The sequence below is a fragment of the Loxodonta africana genome, chromosome 10 (assembly GCF_030014295.1).
Source record: "Loxodonta africana isolate mLoxAfr1 chromosome 10, mLoxAfr1.hap2, whole genome shotgun sequence".
Lineage (NCBI taxonomy): Eukaryota > Metazoa > Chordata > Mammalia > Proboscidea > Elephantidae > Loxodonta > Loxodonta africana.
In genome coordinates, this window is record NC_087351.1 from 87,984,367 (window position 1) to 88,002,676 (window position 18,310).

The following is an 18,310-nucleotide window of genomic DNA, read 5'->3' on the forward strand; positions in this document are numbered from 1 at the left end:
TAAATAAATTCTCGGTGGGAGGGGGATGTAGGGACTGTAAATTTGAAGCTTTGTGAGGGTAGGGATTATATTTATTTTTTCTTTATTATAGTACCTCATTGCCTCATATGTTGTCCAACAGTACTCATAATTATTTATTGTATAAGCGATGTTTTTTCATTAAAAAGGTCTTTAAAAGATCTAGTTCAGTCTTTGCACACAGTTGTTTGGCAAGTACCCTTGAATAAGTCAGTAAATCACCCGCCCCACTTCACAGGGGGCATGTTAGCATCTGTTGTGGAAGGATCTGTAATGTCCTCCAGGCAGCTTGATGAGAGCCTTTATTTAAAAAGAATAGTAGTATTTTTAAATTTCTATCATACTTTACATTTGGGAGAAAGCAAATTTTTCAACTTATTTTTTATGTAGCTCTTATTTTCTTGGCACTTGACTATTTAACGTTATGTATTTAAGTCTTTAAAGCTGTTTACACCCTGTTATTTAAGAGGTGTTCTGTAAGTTTATCTTTCCCCCATTTTAATTGGATGCCCACAGGGTTTCTGGAGATGGTATGTAATGTGGCCAATTGAATATATAGGTAACTTGGAAGAAAACTATTCTAACATTTATATATTTATATATAGGTAATTTGGAAGAAAACTGTTCTAGCATTATCTTTTCTTAAAGGGGTAAAGAATTTTGCTCTGTTATTTTAAGTTAGGATTCCTTTGCATTTCTACCCTTTCTTTTTCTTTTTTTAATAGCCAAACCAGATTTCCCTGGAAGAGAACATCCTGGTTTCCCGTTACATTAACAACCCCCTGCTCATAGATGGTGAGTTGTGTGATTAGGCCCTTGACTAGTCTGGCCTGAATCCTGCTACACATTTTCTAAGTCTTCTTTGGTAAGTCTTTATTAAGCTCGTGTGAAATTCTTGGTAACTATACCTCCAGAGGTAGGCTGGCTCCTTTATTGCCTCATAGGATTGTTTCGAAGAAGAAATGAGATAATATAAGAGAAAGTGCTTTATAGTTAAATAGTAATACATACATAAATAAATACTGCAGTATTGTTATATTACATATATGTATAATACATAATATAACCACTGGTGGTACAGCCGTTAAAGTGATTGACTGAACAGTCAACGGTTCAAAACCACCAGCAGCTCTGGGGCAGAAAGATGTGGCAGTTGGCTTCTGTAGAGATTTATAGTCTTGGAAACCCTATGAGGTTGCTATGTCATCGGAATTGACTCGACGACAATGGGTTTTATATATTTATATATAATGTACAATTATTCTCTCTTTATATAGACATGTGGAAACCCTGGGGGCGTAGTGGTTAAGTGCTATGGCTGCTAACCAAAGGGCCGGCAGTTCGTATCCACCAGGCGCTCCTTGGAAACTCTATGGGGCAGTTCTACTCTGTCCTGTAGGGTCGCTATGAGTCGGAATCTACTCAACGGCACTGGATTTGGTTGGTTTTTGTTATATAGACGTGTGTATATATATGTATAATGTACAATTATTATTTATTCTCAGAAGGCAAGGTGTGTGGGCAGTGTGTGTTTCATGGGAAGAGGAGAGATGTTCTTTCTTTCATAATTCTTTGTTTTAATGTCCTGTTCGGTCTGTGACAGAAAACAAATGTACTTATTTTTTCCTGTAAATCAAAATTTTTTTCTAGATTTCAAGTTTGACGTGCGCCTCTATGTGCTTGTGACTTCCTATGATCCCCTTGTCATCTATCTCTATGAAGAAGGATTGGCTAGGTAAGAGGCTTTTGGGGTAGGGGAGGTGGGTATGTTAGAGTGAATCCATTTAAGAGCTTTTTAAGATTAGGTCATCTCTTTCTGTTACGTTCAATTCAGGAAAATCAGATGTACCTAGATGGGGTTCAGATTACAGAAATCAGTCTTACTACTTTACAGTCTCACTTGCATGTCCACAGTGAAAAAGCACGTGCACACACACACGTTTCCCAGCTGGGATCCAGGCTCACGTGGTATTTCCACCCAATGACTGAAGACCTAGAATAACAGGAGTAGCAGGATTGTTCATCATTGTTCTTCACAATAGATCTAGAGAGAAAAATAAAATCACATGTTTATTTATCTATTATGAATCAGACTTTGATCTTAATGCTCAAAACATCCTTATAGTTGATGTGTTTTTGCAGTTGAGGGAATTGAGGCCTAGAGAGGTGAAGGAACTTTAAGTCACTTTGCTGGGATCCCCTAGCGAGTTGGTGGTGAAGCTGACCCCCATGAGTGGTGAACTCATGGATCTGGTTCCAGAGCTCAAGGCCCGGACGGTTTCATGCCGTCTCCTACTTGGGGGCATTGGCTGCTTTTTAAAAAAAACCTGTAAGTAATATACTTTACAGTGGTTAGGTATACATTATTCTGTTTTTCTTGAGTTACTTTTTATGTATTAAGGTAACATGACTAATTTACAAAATTAAGTTCAAGTTATAATAACTTAAAGTTTTGTTTCCCATATCCACAGAATTACCCAGGTGACAGTATTTTCATAAAGCCGTTAAGTTGTTTGAAATAACCCTGCTATGCTTGTGTTGTTTTCCCCACAAGCTAATGTATTTTTTACCGATCCCTTTGCACTGAGGTTTCTTTCATGCACAGTGGCCTCAATGTTTTAGAGGAGAGCCGTTTAGGGGGTGGTTTGCATCTATGAGTAGTCATGACAAGCTAAATTGTGGTCTGCAGGTGTTTCTGTATTTAGAAAACACACTTTGAAGATGGGAAAGTCCGTGGATAAAAGAAGGCTACCTATTTAAGTATAGGTGTTTTTACACATATTATTGTATTCTGACAACTACTATTGTTATTTTGGGATCATCTTTCAATTATTTCATATACTCAACTTTTTTGATATGTCCTGTGACTAGAATGGAAACCGTGGTGGCATAGTGGTTAAGAGCTATGGCTGCTAACCAAAAAGTAAGCAGTTGGAATCCACCAGAGCTCCTCGGAAATTCTATGGGGCAGTTCTACTCTGTCTTACAGGGTCGCTATGAGTTGGAAATCGACTTAACGGCAGTGGGTTTGGTAACTAGAATGAAAGAGCGCGAAGACTCACTAAGGTTCCAGTTGGCTGAGCCATGTCCTCCCTTTACCTCTAGGTGGCAGTGACAGCATTCGTAAGCCTGTCAGAGATTGATGAGCTAGAGCCTTGGGAACACTGGAGGGTATTGAAGCTCCCTAGTTCTGGCCTCTTGTTCCTTGAAAGTTAAGAAGGGGAGAGAACCCAAATATTTCCCAATTGTTTCATAAAGGACTAGACTAGACATCTGAGCACAAACTCACAACTAGATCCAGTCAGGGTTTCGTAGGTAAGAAGTTTTCTATAGTGTCTGTAGAAACATGTGCTCTCATACTTTGAAAGGACTGGGTGTAAAAGCCTAGTCCCCACGTTACCTACAACAAAAACAAAGGAGAAATATACGCCTTTGTTTCTGCTCAGGTGTGTAAGGTCCAGGGCTTTTTCAGTTCTGTAGTTTGAGACTTCTGACTGCTGGTAAGTACAAGCTTTCCCTCTTGTGTATTATGACCTTCCCCATCCTCCTGCTCCCACTCATCCTCACCGCATCTTGTCTCCTGCACACTGCTTGGAAGTGGGTTATGTCCTGCCACAAATTGTAATTCTTGAATGGGGAGAAGATAGCAAAGTTATACTCGGTGTTCCTCAAGGATATCATACCAGTATGTTGCGCATATAATTCTGAAGATTTTCACCCACAGTCTTAGTAGCTCTCTCTACTGGCAAAATTGGGCATAGTTTTAAGACCTCAGTGGTTCAGAGCACATAACGAGAACAATGCGAGTGTTTATTATAGAACGTACTACAGATATGCAAGTGCTTTGGCTAATGAGTATGTGTCGGAAGTCAGACTCCACTGAACTGAGTAAAGCTTGTCTCCAGGAACTGAGTATTAAAAACAATAGTGATAATGGATGCTTTTTCTCAGAATAATTTGGAAAACAGATTTTTAAAAACTCAGACTAAATTGAACCAAAAAACGCGAATTTTCAGGGCTTTGGAGCCCTGGTGGTTCAGCAGTTAAGCACATGGCTGCAACTGAAATGCCAGTGGTTTGAACCCACCAGCTGCTCTGCTGGAGAAAGATGTGGCAGTCTGCTTCTATAAAGATTTATAGCCTTGGAAATCCTATGGGGGCAGTTCTACCCTGTCTTATAGGGTTGCTATGAGTCAGAATTGAGTCGATGGCAATGGGTTTGGTTTGGTTTTGGTTAGGCGTACCTGAAAGCGTGCCTTACAAAAGTGTGGTAGAGGGAAATATGACAAGCTATTTGCCAGAATCCTGCGAAGGTACACTGGTGTCTACAATGACTTCAATGTGCCTGAGGCCCTGTGTCTTAACTCACTGTGTATCTTGGCTTTCACTTGCTTCTTTTTAATCCTTAGAATCCACTGGCCTGTGTCATTACATTCAGCAGTGGTCTATAGCATCCCCAGACCTGCAGCTTCTAGTAACCTTGGGTCGAGTGTGTTTTATGGGGATACAACTGAAGAATAATCAGTTTGGGATGCAATCACTAGGTGAGCTGAGGCTTAAATAGGAAAACCATAGTCTTTCCTCAAGAGATACAACTGGGAGCAGATATAACTGTTTTCCTTTTATAGAAACGGGTCTTCTTGCCCCATAACGCTTCTGCTTGGGGCCTCAGATAAATGCTAGGAAACAGAGAGATTAAGTTCATTTGACAAGACAGTGTTGTGAAATAAGTACTTTATGTAAATTCTCTACGTTCTCATACTTATTAAAGAAAAAAGACCCTAAATAGTTTCTTTATAGGTTTGTATTTTCAGTTGTCCTTGCTTTATTAACACAGAAAGTAGGAAAACTCTTGTTGTTGTCCTTTTTCTTACGGGTAGGTAAAATATTGAGGTGTTTAAATAAAATTGCCTTTCTGGTCTGGCCCGAGCATTTTGTGACTCTCAGAGGAGAACCCCAGAGGAGCTCCCTGCTTTTGAGATTCACAGGTGTGTTGCTGTTTTGCACCAGCAGGGGACACTCAGTTTCCAGAGCGCGGGTGCTGCTCTCTAACAAAATGGGGTAGATTCTTTTTCCTGTCAGAGGTGGAATCCAAAAAGACTTTGTCCTGGATTTTACAGTTAGGTGGATCTAATATTTGGTCTAAATGATTTGACAAGGCTCTTTTTGAGACGAAGCTAATAGCCAAATTTTCACTGAAACAGGAAAAATAAAAAGTTTAAAAAAATCGAAGCAAAATTGAGTTGAAAACCAAATGTGTTGTCAGAGACCCAAAGAAATGTAGCACTAGCAACTTGGGGGAAAAGAAAGTGCCCATCCAGAGAACTGGGAGAATTCCACCCCCGCTCTGGAGGTGGGAGGGGAGGACGTTGAGAAGGGCCGAGTCAGTCAGGGACTGCCTTTTCTCTGCTTCAGCCATATTCTTCAGTGGAAACTCAGAAAAGACCCCAAAGCATTTGCAATGCCTTTCCCTTCCTCCCCACCCCCAATTCCTTCTTCAGTAGCCTTCCTTGCTAATTAACACTGGCTCCGCAGGGATATTTACCTTTTCTCTGCTGAATTCCTGTGGTTTTGAAAGAATTCAGGTACTTGCTGGTTGCCAAGGAATTCAGATTACCTCACAGGCTGCACACTATCCAGAATCCACCACAGCAGCAAGAGGGGGGAAGAGACACCAACAAGGGGGAGAAAACCCTCTCCGATGCTCATTGTCACCCTTCCTGGCAGGCCCTTGCTGTTTGTGAAGTTTGAGTCATTTCTGGCTCTGAAGTCAGAGGATCAGGCTGGTAATCCCCTCCCAGACGGCTCCGTAGGGCGCTGCCTAGTCGCTGCAGCACTTTGGCAGTCTCCAGGCTGCAGCTGGTTGACAGCAGATCAGAGAGCTCTTGGGCCTCTTGTTCTCTTCCATAAGATTTTTCTGGGTCAGGCCGGGATGAAACCCAGTGGCTCCTGGCAGGGCTGCCTGAGGTGCCGTCTCTTCATCCTCCAGGCATCTCTGGCTCCGAATGGCTGCACCTGCTAAAAGATAACCCATGCGCTACAGCCGGGGTCTCCTTGGAGCTGCAGGCTTTCCCTTTTCTTTCTGTATTTGTAGCAAATGTTTGTTAGAAGATATTACCACCAAACAGGTGGCATAACTGTCCTGCATCTAGACTGTCTATGACTGTAACTACAGTGTTATTTTCTTAGAAGAAAAAAATAGTGGTTGAATTGGTAGTGAGAGTTTTAGAAATTCTCCTTACTCTGTGCTTTCCTTCCCATTTTGACTCCATATTGGTAAAGTTCCTGAAACAAGCAACTCAGTTGCAGTTTCAGTTAACATTCAGTACCTACTATGTGCCTAAGGATTAGGCATTTTTTTGGTGTCTCTTGGAGTTATAGGAGCCCTGGTGGCGCAGCGGTTAAGAGCTATGGTGAGCTATAGCTGCTAACCAAAAGATTGGCAGTTCAAATCCACCAGCCACTCCTTGGAAACCCTATGGGCAGTTCTACTCAGTCCTATAGGGTCGCCGCTATAAGTTAGAATCGACTTGACAGCAATAAGTTTGGTTTTTGATATATGCCTAAGGAGTCCTGGTGGGACAGTGGTTAAGCGCTCAACTGCTAACCGAAAGGTCAGTGGTTTGAAACTCACCAGCCACTCTTTTGGAGAAAGATGTGGCAGTCTGCTTCCCTAAAGATTTACAGCCATGTAAACCCTGTGGGGCAGTTCTACTCCGTCCTATAGGGTTACTATGAATTGGAATCGACTTGATGGCAATGGGTTTTTACACACCTAACAGGGAGCTCTGGTAGTGCAGTGGTTAAGTGCTCAGCTGCTAACCAAAAGGTTGTCAGCTTGAACCTACCAGCTGCTCCATGGGAGAAAAGAGCTGGCAATTGGCTTCCATAAAGATTACAGCCTTGGAAACTCTATGAGACAGTTCTGCTCTGTCCTGTTAGGGTCACTATGAGTCACAATCGACTCGATGGCAACGGAGTATATGCCTAACACCGAAATCCTTTCTTCACCCAGGTACTCAGGAGTTTTAGACAAAGTATTCCCATTGTCTTGATTCTCGATGAGAGACATTGGAAAACAAAAAGGAAGTGTAGATTTTGATCTAAGAATTTCTGTCAGAATAAAGATATTCCATATTTTTTTCAGTGTGGTTAAAAAAAAAAATTGACATGTATTTCTGTATTCATCAATAGGCTGTGAAGGAGTACCCAGGGTTTCAGATTTGACAAAGAAAGTAGAGCCCTTGCCCCTTTTGAGTTAAAGGTTAAGGCTGTGAAATTCTGTCTTGAGAGTTTTTCCTAAGTCTTGATCTCATTGAGAGGGTGGTTCAAGACTCAATTCATCATGCAAATTTCAGTCTGTTTTAGGACAAGGGTTTCCAACTTGGCTCTGGGGTACCTAGCAGAGAATTATCACTTTTAGTTTGTTGCTAATAAAAAAATTGTGTTGAAGCTTTCAGACCTAAACAGAATGGCATTTGATCATATGTGATGGCCTAAATCAGGGATCACAAACCAAAAGGCCCACAAAGACATTCACCAAAAGGAAGTTAGCCAGGTGGAAACTGGAGACTTGGAGAGTACGTGTCCCATTTGAAGGGACATTTACTCGTCAGAGCCAGCAAGTTGTTAGTAGGTGGTGGTGGTGGTGCCAGCTCTCTTGTTTTGTAAGAGAAGTTGAAAAATCGAGGTTTTTTGTTTTTTTTTAGTTGTGAAACTTACCAATTTTTTAATTTAGACTTCTAATTTTGAAATAGTATCAAACTTATAGAAAAGCTGTAAGAATATTATGAAGAACTGCTTTTACTCTTGGTATAGAGATCCCATCCAAGTTTTGCCAGTTGTCCTAATAATGTTCTTTTTAACAAAAAGATTCAATTCAGGATCACATGTTATATTTAGATGTCATATCTTTTTAGTCCTTCAGTTTGGAACAGTTCCTCAGTCCTTGACTTTCATGGCCTTAACATTTTTGAAGATTACAGGCTAGTCATTTTGTAAAATATCTTTCAATTTAGGTTTGTCCGGTATTTTCTCATGATTAGACCCAGGTTATGCATTTTTTGGCCAGAATATCACAGAAATGATACTGTGTTCTCATTGCATTTTATCTGTTGGCACATGATAACTGTTTACTGGTGTTTGACCCCTTGAGTAAGGTGGTGTCTGTCAGATTCCTCCACTATAAAATTACTTTGTCTTTCCCTTATTAATTTATAAGTATTTTATGAGGAGATACTTTGAAACCATGTAAAATTTTGTTCATCTCATTTTCACCCAATAATTTTAACGCCCATTGATGGTTCTTGCCTGAGTGAATTATTACTATAAGCCCAAACCCAAACCTGCTGCGGTCAATTCTGACTCATAATGACCCTATAGAACAGAGTAGAAATGCCTCGTAGGGTTTTCAAGGCTGTAATCTTTTTTTTTTTTTTAATTGTACTTTAGATGAAGATTTATGGAACAAACTAGCTTCTCATTAACCAATTAGTACACATATTGTTTTGTGACATTGGTTACCAACCCCACAGCTGGCAACACTCACCCTTCTCAACCTTGGGTTCCCTATTACCAGCTTTCCTGTCCCTTCCTGCCTTCTAGTCCTTGCCCCTGGGCTGGCATGCCCCTTTAGTCTCATTTTGTTTTATGGGCCTGTCAAATCTTTGGCTGAAAGGTGAATCTCAGAAGTGGCTTCATTACTGAGCTAAAAGGGTGTCCAGGAACCATACTCACAGAGTTTCTCCAGTCTCTGTCAGACCAGTAAGTCTAGTCTTTTTTTGTGAATTAGAATTTTATCCTACATTTTTCTCCAGCTCTGTCCAGGACCGTTTATTGTGATCCCTATCAGAGCAGTCAGTGATGGTAGCTGGACACCATCTAGTTGTGCTGGACTCAGCCTGGTGGAGATTGTGGTAGTTTGGTCCATTAATCCTTTGGACTAATTTTTCCCTTAAGTCTTTGGTTTTCTTCATTCTCCCTTGCTCCAGACAGGGTAAGACCAGTGGGGTATCTTAGATGGCCACTTACAAGCTTTTAAGACCCCAGATGCTACTCACCAAAGTAGAATGTAGAACATTTTCTTTATAAACTATGTTATGCCAGTCGAACTAGATGTTCCCCAAGACCATGGTTAACACAGCCTTCAGCCCAGCAGTTAGGTCCCTCAGGGAGTTTGGATCAGTCTGTGGGGCTTCTGTGACCTTGATAAGGCTGTCATCTTTACGGAAGCAGGCTGCCACATCTTTCTCTGTGGAGCGGCTGATGGGTTCAAACCACCAGCCTTTCAGTTAGCAGCCAAGTACTTAGGCACTGTTGTCACCAGGGCTCCTTAGTAATTACTATAACGGTTGCCAAAGGATGATTTTCTAGTTCCATCATTCTTTTTACTTTTATTATTTGGCATTTTACTCCAAGGAAGAGCTTTTACTTCTTCCTGTTTATTTATTCATTTATTTATTTCTATCAGTGTGGACTCAAGGTTTCCTATTTTGCTTAATGGATTATAATACTTTGTTATCATGGTTTATTTTGATGTTCAGATTGTTCCCGATTTAACCAATGACAGCCCCTTCAAGATGGCTTTTGTGTTCTTTTGACATGTGCCCATCATTCTTGGAGTACTTATTTTCTGGCACAGGATGTTTTAGGCTCATCTTGTTCTTTCTCTGTCCCAGCCCTGGAAGCAACCATTTCTCCAGGGTGTTCTGGTTTGCTCTTAGTGGAGAAGGGTGTTTAGGAATCAAGATCTTGATGCTAGATATACTCATTGCTTCTGGAATTTTTCTGTTCTCAGGTCCTCCCAGTGGGCAGATCTAGAAAATACATATAGATCCTGTTGCTGTTGAGTCGATTCTGACTTATGGCAACCCTGTAGGAGAGAGTAGAACTGCCCCATAGGGTTTCCAAGGAGCACCTGGTAGATCCAAACTGCCGACCCCTTGGTTGGCAGCCATAGCACTTAACCACTACACCACCAGGGTTTCCTATATATATATATATATATATATATATATATATATATAGCCCTACATATATATGTGTATACCCATACATGTGTTGTATATACATACATACACGTTTATAGCTATACTTATTTCTGTATTTATCTCTATATATTGAAAAACAGGAGTTCATACTTGTACCTCCAATTCTAGCTCAAAACTACAGGATTCGTTCTAGCTTTTTCCCTTTACATATTTGTATCTTCTCTAATAGGGAGGAATCTGGCTTCTATTGTCTTAACATGTTTATTTGCTTACCTGGTTCCCATGTATGTAGCCAGTCTCCTGATCCCTTCAGGCTACTGCCCCACTCAGGTGCCCTCCTTGTATGGACTTTGACCCCTGTGGGGGCCACTGTCCTGTTTGGATGCCCTCCTTGTGCAGGCCCCAGCTGCCTCTGGGCTGCCTTCCCACCCTGTCCACTGCCTTCCTCGCTTGGGCCCTGGCCGCCACTGGGCTGCAGGAAAGAAGGTCTGCTTTTTAAACAATGGCCAAATAATTCAGGTTAAAAACAAAATAAAATTAAACAAAAAAGCCTTTGTTGGTTAATCACTAGTAGGCCATTTCTGAAACTAGTGGGACCACTGGTCTACCCAGTAAGAAGAAAACCATGGATAATGGTGATGAGATGATGAATATGGTCTGTTTAATATGGATTTTAGTGAGAACCGTTGGATATTTCTGGGTTCGGAGGCAAGATGAGCACACATGCTGACCTTTTGTCTAAATGGTCTTGTCTCCTCCTTATTGAACTAAGTGAAATAATGAGTGTAGCATTCTTGCCCTTTTGGAGAACTTTTCCCGCTCAGCTTAGTTTTTTTTTTCTTTTCTTTAATTTTTACTTATTACATCTTTATAGAAGCCCATTGTGGCATTAATGATATTGTCATTGTGGGGTTCAGGGTATAAGTGCCCCAGTGAAAAGGAAGATTAGGAAGAAGAAAACTGATTTTTTAGATATGCAGCCCTCTTGAAAAAAAGGAGAGTGAGAATGACAGATGTGTTGGGTACCAGATTGCAGTTAACCACCAGGCTTTTGCCAGTCTTTTCATGTTGTTGACCAAATTAGATCAGGTATTTATATTTAGGAGACATGAAAAGCTGTCTTCTCTGAAGCAGAACCTTTTCCCTCCCTCTAACTCATTATTCTTTTTGGGGAGGGGACTGCAGAAGGTATGTCACTGAGGTAATGTCTGGGCGAGGCAGGCAGCGTGGGGCCAGCATGGCCCCCTTTGTATTTCACAAGAATTCAGAGAATGACTGTCTTTGGCTTGTTTGGAAAGTCTCTCTCTTAGGAAGATTGGGATATATAGGTAAGGTTTACTCACCATGTAATGACATGGCTAGAAGTTAGATGATAACTGCTGGAACTAGACGTAACGTTCATCAAATTCTTGTTTTTAGCCATCCATGCCTGATCAACATTTTCTCTTTGTCCACATCCCTTTTCTTGGCCTATTGTTTGTTTATTTTAGCACCCCCCCCATTCTTCCACTTTTCTTTCCTTGGCTCTTGTATGTTTCTGGTACAGGGAACTAGGGAGCAGAGATAGTGGGTGGGTGAGAAGAAATAGAGAAGAGGAAAATTTCTGAATGCTGACCTTTAATGTGGTAAAAAATCATGTTGACTTCATAGTCTGGGTAAGCATATGTAAATAATTTGTAAATCATATGAAAATAAACTCCTGGCCTTCCAGTTTTTTTTTCACACAGTTGGATGTGCCTCTTGGGAAAACCACTTTAGTGAAGGGTGATATAGTTATAGTGGTATGTAAACAGGGGTTGATATTTACCATAACCATTCCATTTGAATGGCCTTTTGTTGATGTTGAGCATCACTGGAAAGTTTTCTTTTTCACTAGTTACTTCCTTCAGAAGAATCTCAGAGGCACATGTATTTCATACTTTGGTCTTCTTTTGACAATAGTCCAGAATATCAAATTGCTACCCTGTTTTCACTGGGCTCCATGTTTAATCCCTCTGTCTTTGCCTTCATTCCAAATTTGGGAATTAGTCTACTGCACTATGCCCAAATTTATGCTCTTCTGCAGACCTAGACTTTGTCTGCTGTCATTATAGTCTTTTCTGAAATGAATGTTATAGATCAGTTCTGTTTTTTGTGGATGTGAGGTCTGAGCTATATCTTGCTATATTGTCCTGTTTTTCTTTTTACTTAGTATTTTTTATTACACTCGGTGCTTGCTGACCAGCTGATGCCCATCATGTACACCATCCTACATGCAGTTTCCTAGGTTGTGAATAACACTATTTTCTTTTTTGCTTTTCCTATTGGTCTAAGGTTTTATATAAGAGAAATAGCATCTCACAGAGCGGTTAATAACATGGGTTTTGGAGTACATGTGATTTTGAGCAAGCTGCTTAATCTCTCTAGATCACAATTTAATTTTCACATGTATTTTAAACATTAGATATATTACCTACCTCACAGAGTTGTTTTAAGGTTTGAATTAAATGTGATATTATATATATGGAAACACTGGTGGTGTGGCGGTTAAGAGCTTTGGCAGCTAACCAAAGGGTCGGCAGTTCGAATCCACCAGGCGCTCCTTGGAAACCCTACGAGGCAGTTTTACTCTGTCTTACAGGGTCACTATGAGTTGGAATTGATTCAATGGCAACAAGTCTGGTTTTTTGGTTTTATTATATATACAAAACGCCTAGCATGGTAGTTGGCACTCTGTAGGCACCCAGCATTTGTTAGATAACGATGCCAGCCTCCCTTTATTGTTATCTCATCAGTCCTTAGTTCTAGTCTGCATTTCCGTGAAACCCTACTCCTGGCACTTAACCTTTAACCTTTCTGTCAGGTTTGCAACTGTGCGATATGATCAAGGACCCAAGAACATTCGGAACCAGTTCATGCACCTGACCAACTACAGTGTGAATAAGAAGAGTGGAGACTATGTCAGGTATGGGCTGTGTCTGAGCCAGGAGCCCAAGAAGTCAGTCTCTGATGTAGGTGTTACAGAGGTAGAAAGCCAACACGTTGCATAGGTGGATAACTTTACCTTTATCTCCATGTAACTGTTAGAAAGTTGCTGGAGTCACTTAACATAGTTTTGAGGGATATCTGCTGCTACATCTCCACTGTTTGCCCAGTTATAGCTTCACCTCTCTCTACCAAAACAGCCCTTCGCAAGTTTTGTTGTCCTCATTGTCTCTCCTTACTAGACTTAGGGATGGGAATTTAATAGGCATATGGAACTTTTTAGAAGTCAAGAAAGTGATCCTTTCAGCACTTGGCAAAATTTTTGCACCCTTTCACCCAGCAGTTCCATTTCTAAGAATTTAACCTTCAGAAATAGTGAAGGATGTATGCACAGGATCAGAGATAAGTGTTTAATATGGCATATACTTAGGTAGAAATAGCTGGTTGCCAAACAGTACACGCAACTTAATTTTTTGTTTGAATGTGTAAGGTATCTGTTGTTGTTAGGTGCCATCATGTCGATTTTCAACTCATAGCAACCCCATAGGGAAACCCTGGTGGCGTAGTGGTTAAGTGCTATGGCTGCTTACTAAGAGGTCAGCAGTTCGAATCCGCCAGGTGCTCCTTGGAAACTCTATCGGGCAGTTCTACTCTGTCCTATAGGGTCGCTATGAGTCAGAATCGACTCGACAGCAGTGGGTTTTGGAGCAATCCCATGTGACAGAGTAGAACTGCCCCAAAGAGTTTTTTAGGCTATACTTCTCACAGGAGCTGATTGCCAGGCCTTTCTCATGTGGAGCTGCTGGGTGGGCTTGAACTGTTGCTCTTCTGGTTAGCAGCTGAGTGCTTAACCATCACACCATCAGGGCTCCTTGTAAGATATCTAAAGCTATTTATTTCTGCTGAGAGAAAAAAAAAAAAAAAACCAAAATCAGAAGGAAATATACCAACATGTTAACAGTGCCGAACAATAGCGGGTGGGCTTATGAGTGACTGATTTTTATTTTCTTCTATGTGTGTGTTTTCTAAATTCTCTAAAAAATTAAAGAAATGAGGCCATCTCAGAAAAGGTTTCAGTGGAAGGAAGCACTAGCCCAGCTGCGTGGAAATGTTCTTTCTGCTCTGTTTTCTTTCATCCTGACAATTTTGCCAGAAAGTGGAAAAATAAAAAAGAAACCCAAACAGTTACTTTCTACTCAGACTAAAAATAGGTACCTAGCAGGTCCAAGGAAAGAAAGAAAGGAATCTGGAAGTGATGGAATAGTTGCTGAAGCTATATAGGTTTCACTGAGTGTCTTGTGACCACTGATTGAAGGTATGTATCCTTCACTTGGAGCCCTGGTGGCACCAGTGGTTAATCGTTTGGCTTGAGGGCAACGGGATACAGGATCTTTCACCTTGGAAAATGAGTGGAGGTAGAATTGGTGGGGGATAGGAGCTATGTGGGGAATGAAGGGGGAGCTGCTAAACACAAGTTGCAGATTGTGAGACCCTTACAGCGTTTGTGGATGTCTGCCTTATTTACCATTCTGCTGCTATAGCAGTGGTGTACTTCATCCCATTTATTGTTGCTCGTGTGTTCTCCCTTCAGTGATACCTCAGAAGGTACCAGAAAAGGCTTTGTCTACCACCAGAGAGGAGGGAGCTTGCTGCACATAGTAAAGCAGCTCCAGGCTGGGTTAGCTCACTAAAATGCTACACTGGGTTAGCTCATTAGCCCATCCACACTCAACTCTGGGCTGAAAGTGTCATTGGAGGTGGTTTTGTGGGCTCATGTGACATTTACCTTTAAGACTAGGTTTGTACCCCCAAACATTTCAACCTGTTGATTTATCGTAATCCTTTTAAATCTGCTTACATTCTTTCACTTGTTTCTTCCACTTTTTTTTCATTATGCATAATTGTTTGGTTAAGGGAGAATTTGGCTTCTTTTCCCCTGCTCCCCTCAGTAAGGCAGGCAATATGCATTTTCATTTCCATTAAAGAAATTGGCACAAGGGATACATGACAGCAAGGACGAAGAAAGAGTGAGTGGAAGTGAGTCGAGTGAATATTTTTCTAAGCACTTAAAAGGACAGGAAGGCTATCTGTAAAGAATGTTGTTTCTAAAGCCAGGCCTGGCCCCATACGTGACCTTGATCGATTAATTTGTTTTAGTTGTGATGATCCTGAAGTGGAGGATTATGGGAACAAATGGAGCATGAGTGCTATGCTTAGGTACCTGAAACAAGAAGGCAAAGATACAACTGGTGAGTACCAGGCCCTTTTTCTTTTTTCACTTCTCTTCTGTGTCTTTTGCTAGGGGTCGTCTCTTTAACTCTGGTGGGGATGCTGAGATGTTCTGGCTATTACTTTTTCCTACTGTTTCCAAGAAAGGAAACCAACTTTCCATGACCTTGGAGATTCCTTATCTTGTTTCTAGTTTTAAAGGTGTGACTTTTTCCTTTAACCCTTAAAGAGTTTATCCTTCTTGAATGTTGACCTGCTAACTAAAATACTATCAACTTTTTACATAACAAATTGTCTGTCTCCTTATTGGCTCTGACTTTAAATTCTTCTAAGCTAATCTCTCTCATTCATGTTGCTGAGTTGGAGAGTAGCACAGGGGAGTTGGTGAGTACAGGACCTGGAACCAAGATGGACACTATTGCTGAGCTTTGAGCAGAATGGGAAGCAGTGTACCATAGGAGTCTGTCTCTGTCCACAAAGGATGGGGGTGATAAGGAAAGAGTGAGAAAGGAAGTCAGGCTCCTTTTCCATTCAGTGTCTGTCTTTTGTCATAGGAGGTCACCTGAGTGCAATCCTGGCCACCTACATTCTTGACTGTGTCTAACTGTTCATAGATATGCCTGCTCCCGAAGCATCCATTCAGAAGACTACTGCTTAGAGATATTTTTGAATAAGCACACATGCTTTTATAATTTTATTGTTCTGAAATCCAGTCCTTCTGATCCATGCATTATAGTATTTCTTCTTTCTTTCTTTTTTTTTTCAGTGTTGATGGCCCACGTAGAAGACCTGATCATTAAGACTATAATCTCTGCTGAACTAGCTATTGCTACAGCCTGTAAAACCTTTGTTCCGCATCGCAGCAGTTGTTTTGGTAAGGAGACTCAAAAACCTGAAGGTGTTTTGTAAAGAGAGTTTTGGAAAATTGGGATGGGACTCTGGGGTAGAGAAGCTGAGTGATTCTGTAGGAAGTACATGGTGGACTTTTTATTTCTTTCTAAGCTCATGTAGCAGATAAAGAGCCTACTAAGAGGCCATTGATGAGCTTAGTTGGAATTCCCCTGCTTTCTGTGTGGGAAGCAGGGGTTAGAACTCAAGTGTGGATCTCTCTGTCAGAGTGCAATCAGAAAAAGTCTGCAATGGACAGTACAAGAATCCAGCTCTAACAAATATATTCCAGAGCTCTTTGGCAGCCAGACCGGGAACTGTTCCAAGAAGCTCTGCTGGTACCAGTATGTGCTTTCTCCTATTTTCCGATGACTCCTCCTTTTTGCTTTCGTCTTCTTTCTGGTGGGTTCCACACACCGTGCCCTCCCCCCCACCCCCGGCCTTCTTTCTCCTCTTCTTCCTACCCCACCCTCAGTTCCCTGATTGCAGAGAGAGGAGTAATAAACAGTTCACAGCTACTGGATCAGAAAACCTATTACCTACTGACCCACTAGGTGTGACTGTAGCAGCAAAGATGACTGGAGACATGTACTTTCTGTGTGGACATGAACTCCAGTGATTGCCAGTACACATATCCGTAAGTCACAGGCTTTCAGCAGGTGTTAGGCTTTGCTAGTAAAACACACTAGGGTCATCAGTGAGGAGGATAATTAAAGCCTGGGATGGAGTAATACAAGTAGTAGGGATATAAGAGTTATTGTTTGCCTGGGAGACAGCATAGCAGGAAAGTAAGGAACATGGGCTTTAGAGCTTGACAGACTTAAGTTTGAAACCCACTTGCCTCCCTTACTGGCTTTGTGATTTTCAGCAAGTTACTTTCATTCTCTTGCCTCAACTATAAAATGGCAGTAATGATGATATCTACCTCCTAAGATTACTGAGAAGATTAAATAAGATGGTACGCGTAAGGCATAGTTTTTTTTTTTTTTTTAATTACTTTTTATTGTGCTTTAAGTGAAAGTTTACAAATCAGGTCAGTCTCTCATTCAAAAAATTACATACTCCTTGCTATACACTCCTAATAGCACTCCCTCTGATGACATAGCATAGTACTTCCCTTCACTTTCTCTCCTCGTGTCCATTCAGGTAGCTTCTAGCCACCTCTGCCCTCTCATCTCCCCTCCAGACAGGAGATGCCAACATAGTCTCATGTGTCGACTTGATCCAAGAAACTTGTTCTTCACCAGTCTCATTTTCCATCCTCTATTCCAGTCCAGTCCCTGTCTGAAGAGTTGGCTTTGGGAATGATTCCTGCCCTGGGGTAACAGAAGGTCTGGGGTCCTTGGCCTCCAGGGTTCCTCCAGTCCCAGTCTGACCATTAAGTCTGGTCTTTTTACGAGAATTTGGGGTCTGCATCCCACTGCTCTCCTGCTCCCTCAGGGTTTCTCTGCTGAGTTCCCTGTCAGGGCAGCCATTGGTTGTGGCTGGTTACCATCTAGCTCTTCTGGTCTCAGGCTGATGTAGTCTCTGGTTTATGTGGTCCATTTTGTCTCTTAGGCTCGTAATTATTTTGTGCCTTTGGTGTTCTTCATTCTCCTTGTTCCAGGTGGGTTGAGACCAATTGATGCATCTTAGATGGCCGCTTGCTAGCGTTTAAGACCACAGATGCCACTTTCCAAAGTGGGATGCAGAATGTTTTCTTAATAGATTTTATTAGCATAGTTATTATTTTTTATAATTAGACGTAATAATGCTCTTATCTCTTTAATATGCGTCTGTCAGTTTGTCTTACTGTGGGGGCTTGCATGTTGCTGTGATGCTGGAAGCTATGCCACTGGCATTCAAATACCAGCAGGGCCACCCATGGAGGACAGGTTTCAGTTGAGCTTCCAGACTAAGACAGACAAGGAAGAAGGACCCGGCAGGCTACTTCTGAAAAGATTTAGCCAGTGAAAGCCTTATGGATAGCAGTGGAACATTGTTGGATATAGTGCCGGGAGATGAGCCCTTCAGGTTGGAAGGCACTGAAAAGATGACTTGGGGAAGGGCAGTCTCCTCAAAGTAGAGTTGGCCTTAATGATGTGGATGGAGTCAAGCTTTCGGGATATTTATTTGCTGATGTGGCATGACTCAAAGTGAGAAGAAACACCTCAAACATCCATTAATAATTGGAGTGTGGAATGTACAAAGTATGGATCTAGGAAAATTAGAAGCTGTCAAAA

The 18,310-nt window shown here is 41.4% G+C and overlaps 1 protein-coding gene across 17 annotated transcripts in view; it reads left to right on the forward strand.

The window, feature by feature from the left end:
* TTLL5 (tubulin tyrosine ligase like 5) overlaps positions 1 to 18,310 on the forward strand; it is a 333,448-nt gene that overhangs the window by 57,889 nt on the left and 257,249 nt on the right. For 16 of the 17 annotated variants that reach the window (XM_010588760.3, XM_010588761.3, XM_023546385.2 and 13 more), the window contains 5 exons: positions 744 to 813; positions 1,669 to 1,753; positions 12,850 to 12,951; positions 15,129 to 15,220; positions 15,967 to 16,074. In XM_010588760.3, the coding sequence (XP_010587062.1) occupies positions 744 to 813; positions 1,669 to 1,753; positions 12,850 to 12,951; positions 15,129 to 15,220; positions 15,967 to 16,074 (457 nt within the window). The remainder of the gene's footprint in view (positions 1 to 743; positions 814 to 1,668; positions 1,754 to 12,849; positions 12,952 to 15,128; positions 15,221 to 15,966; positions 16,075 to 18,310) is intronic. The other variant, XM_064292769.1, reaches the window with a different exon arrangement.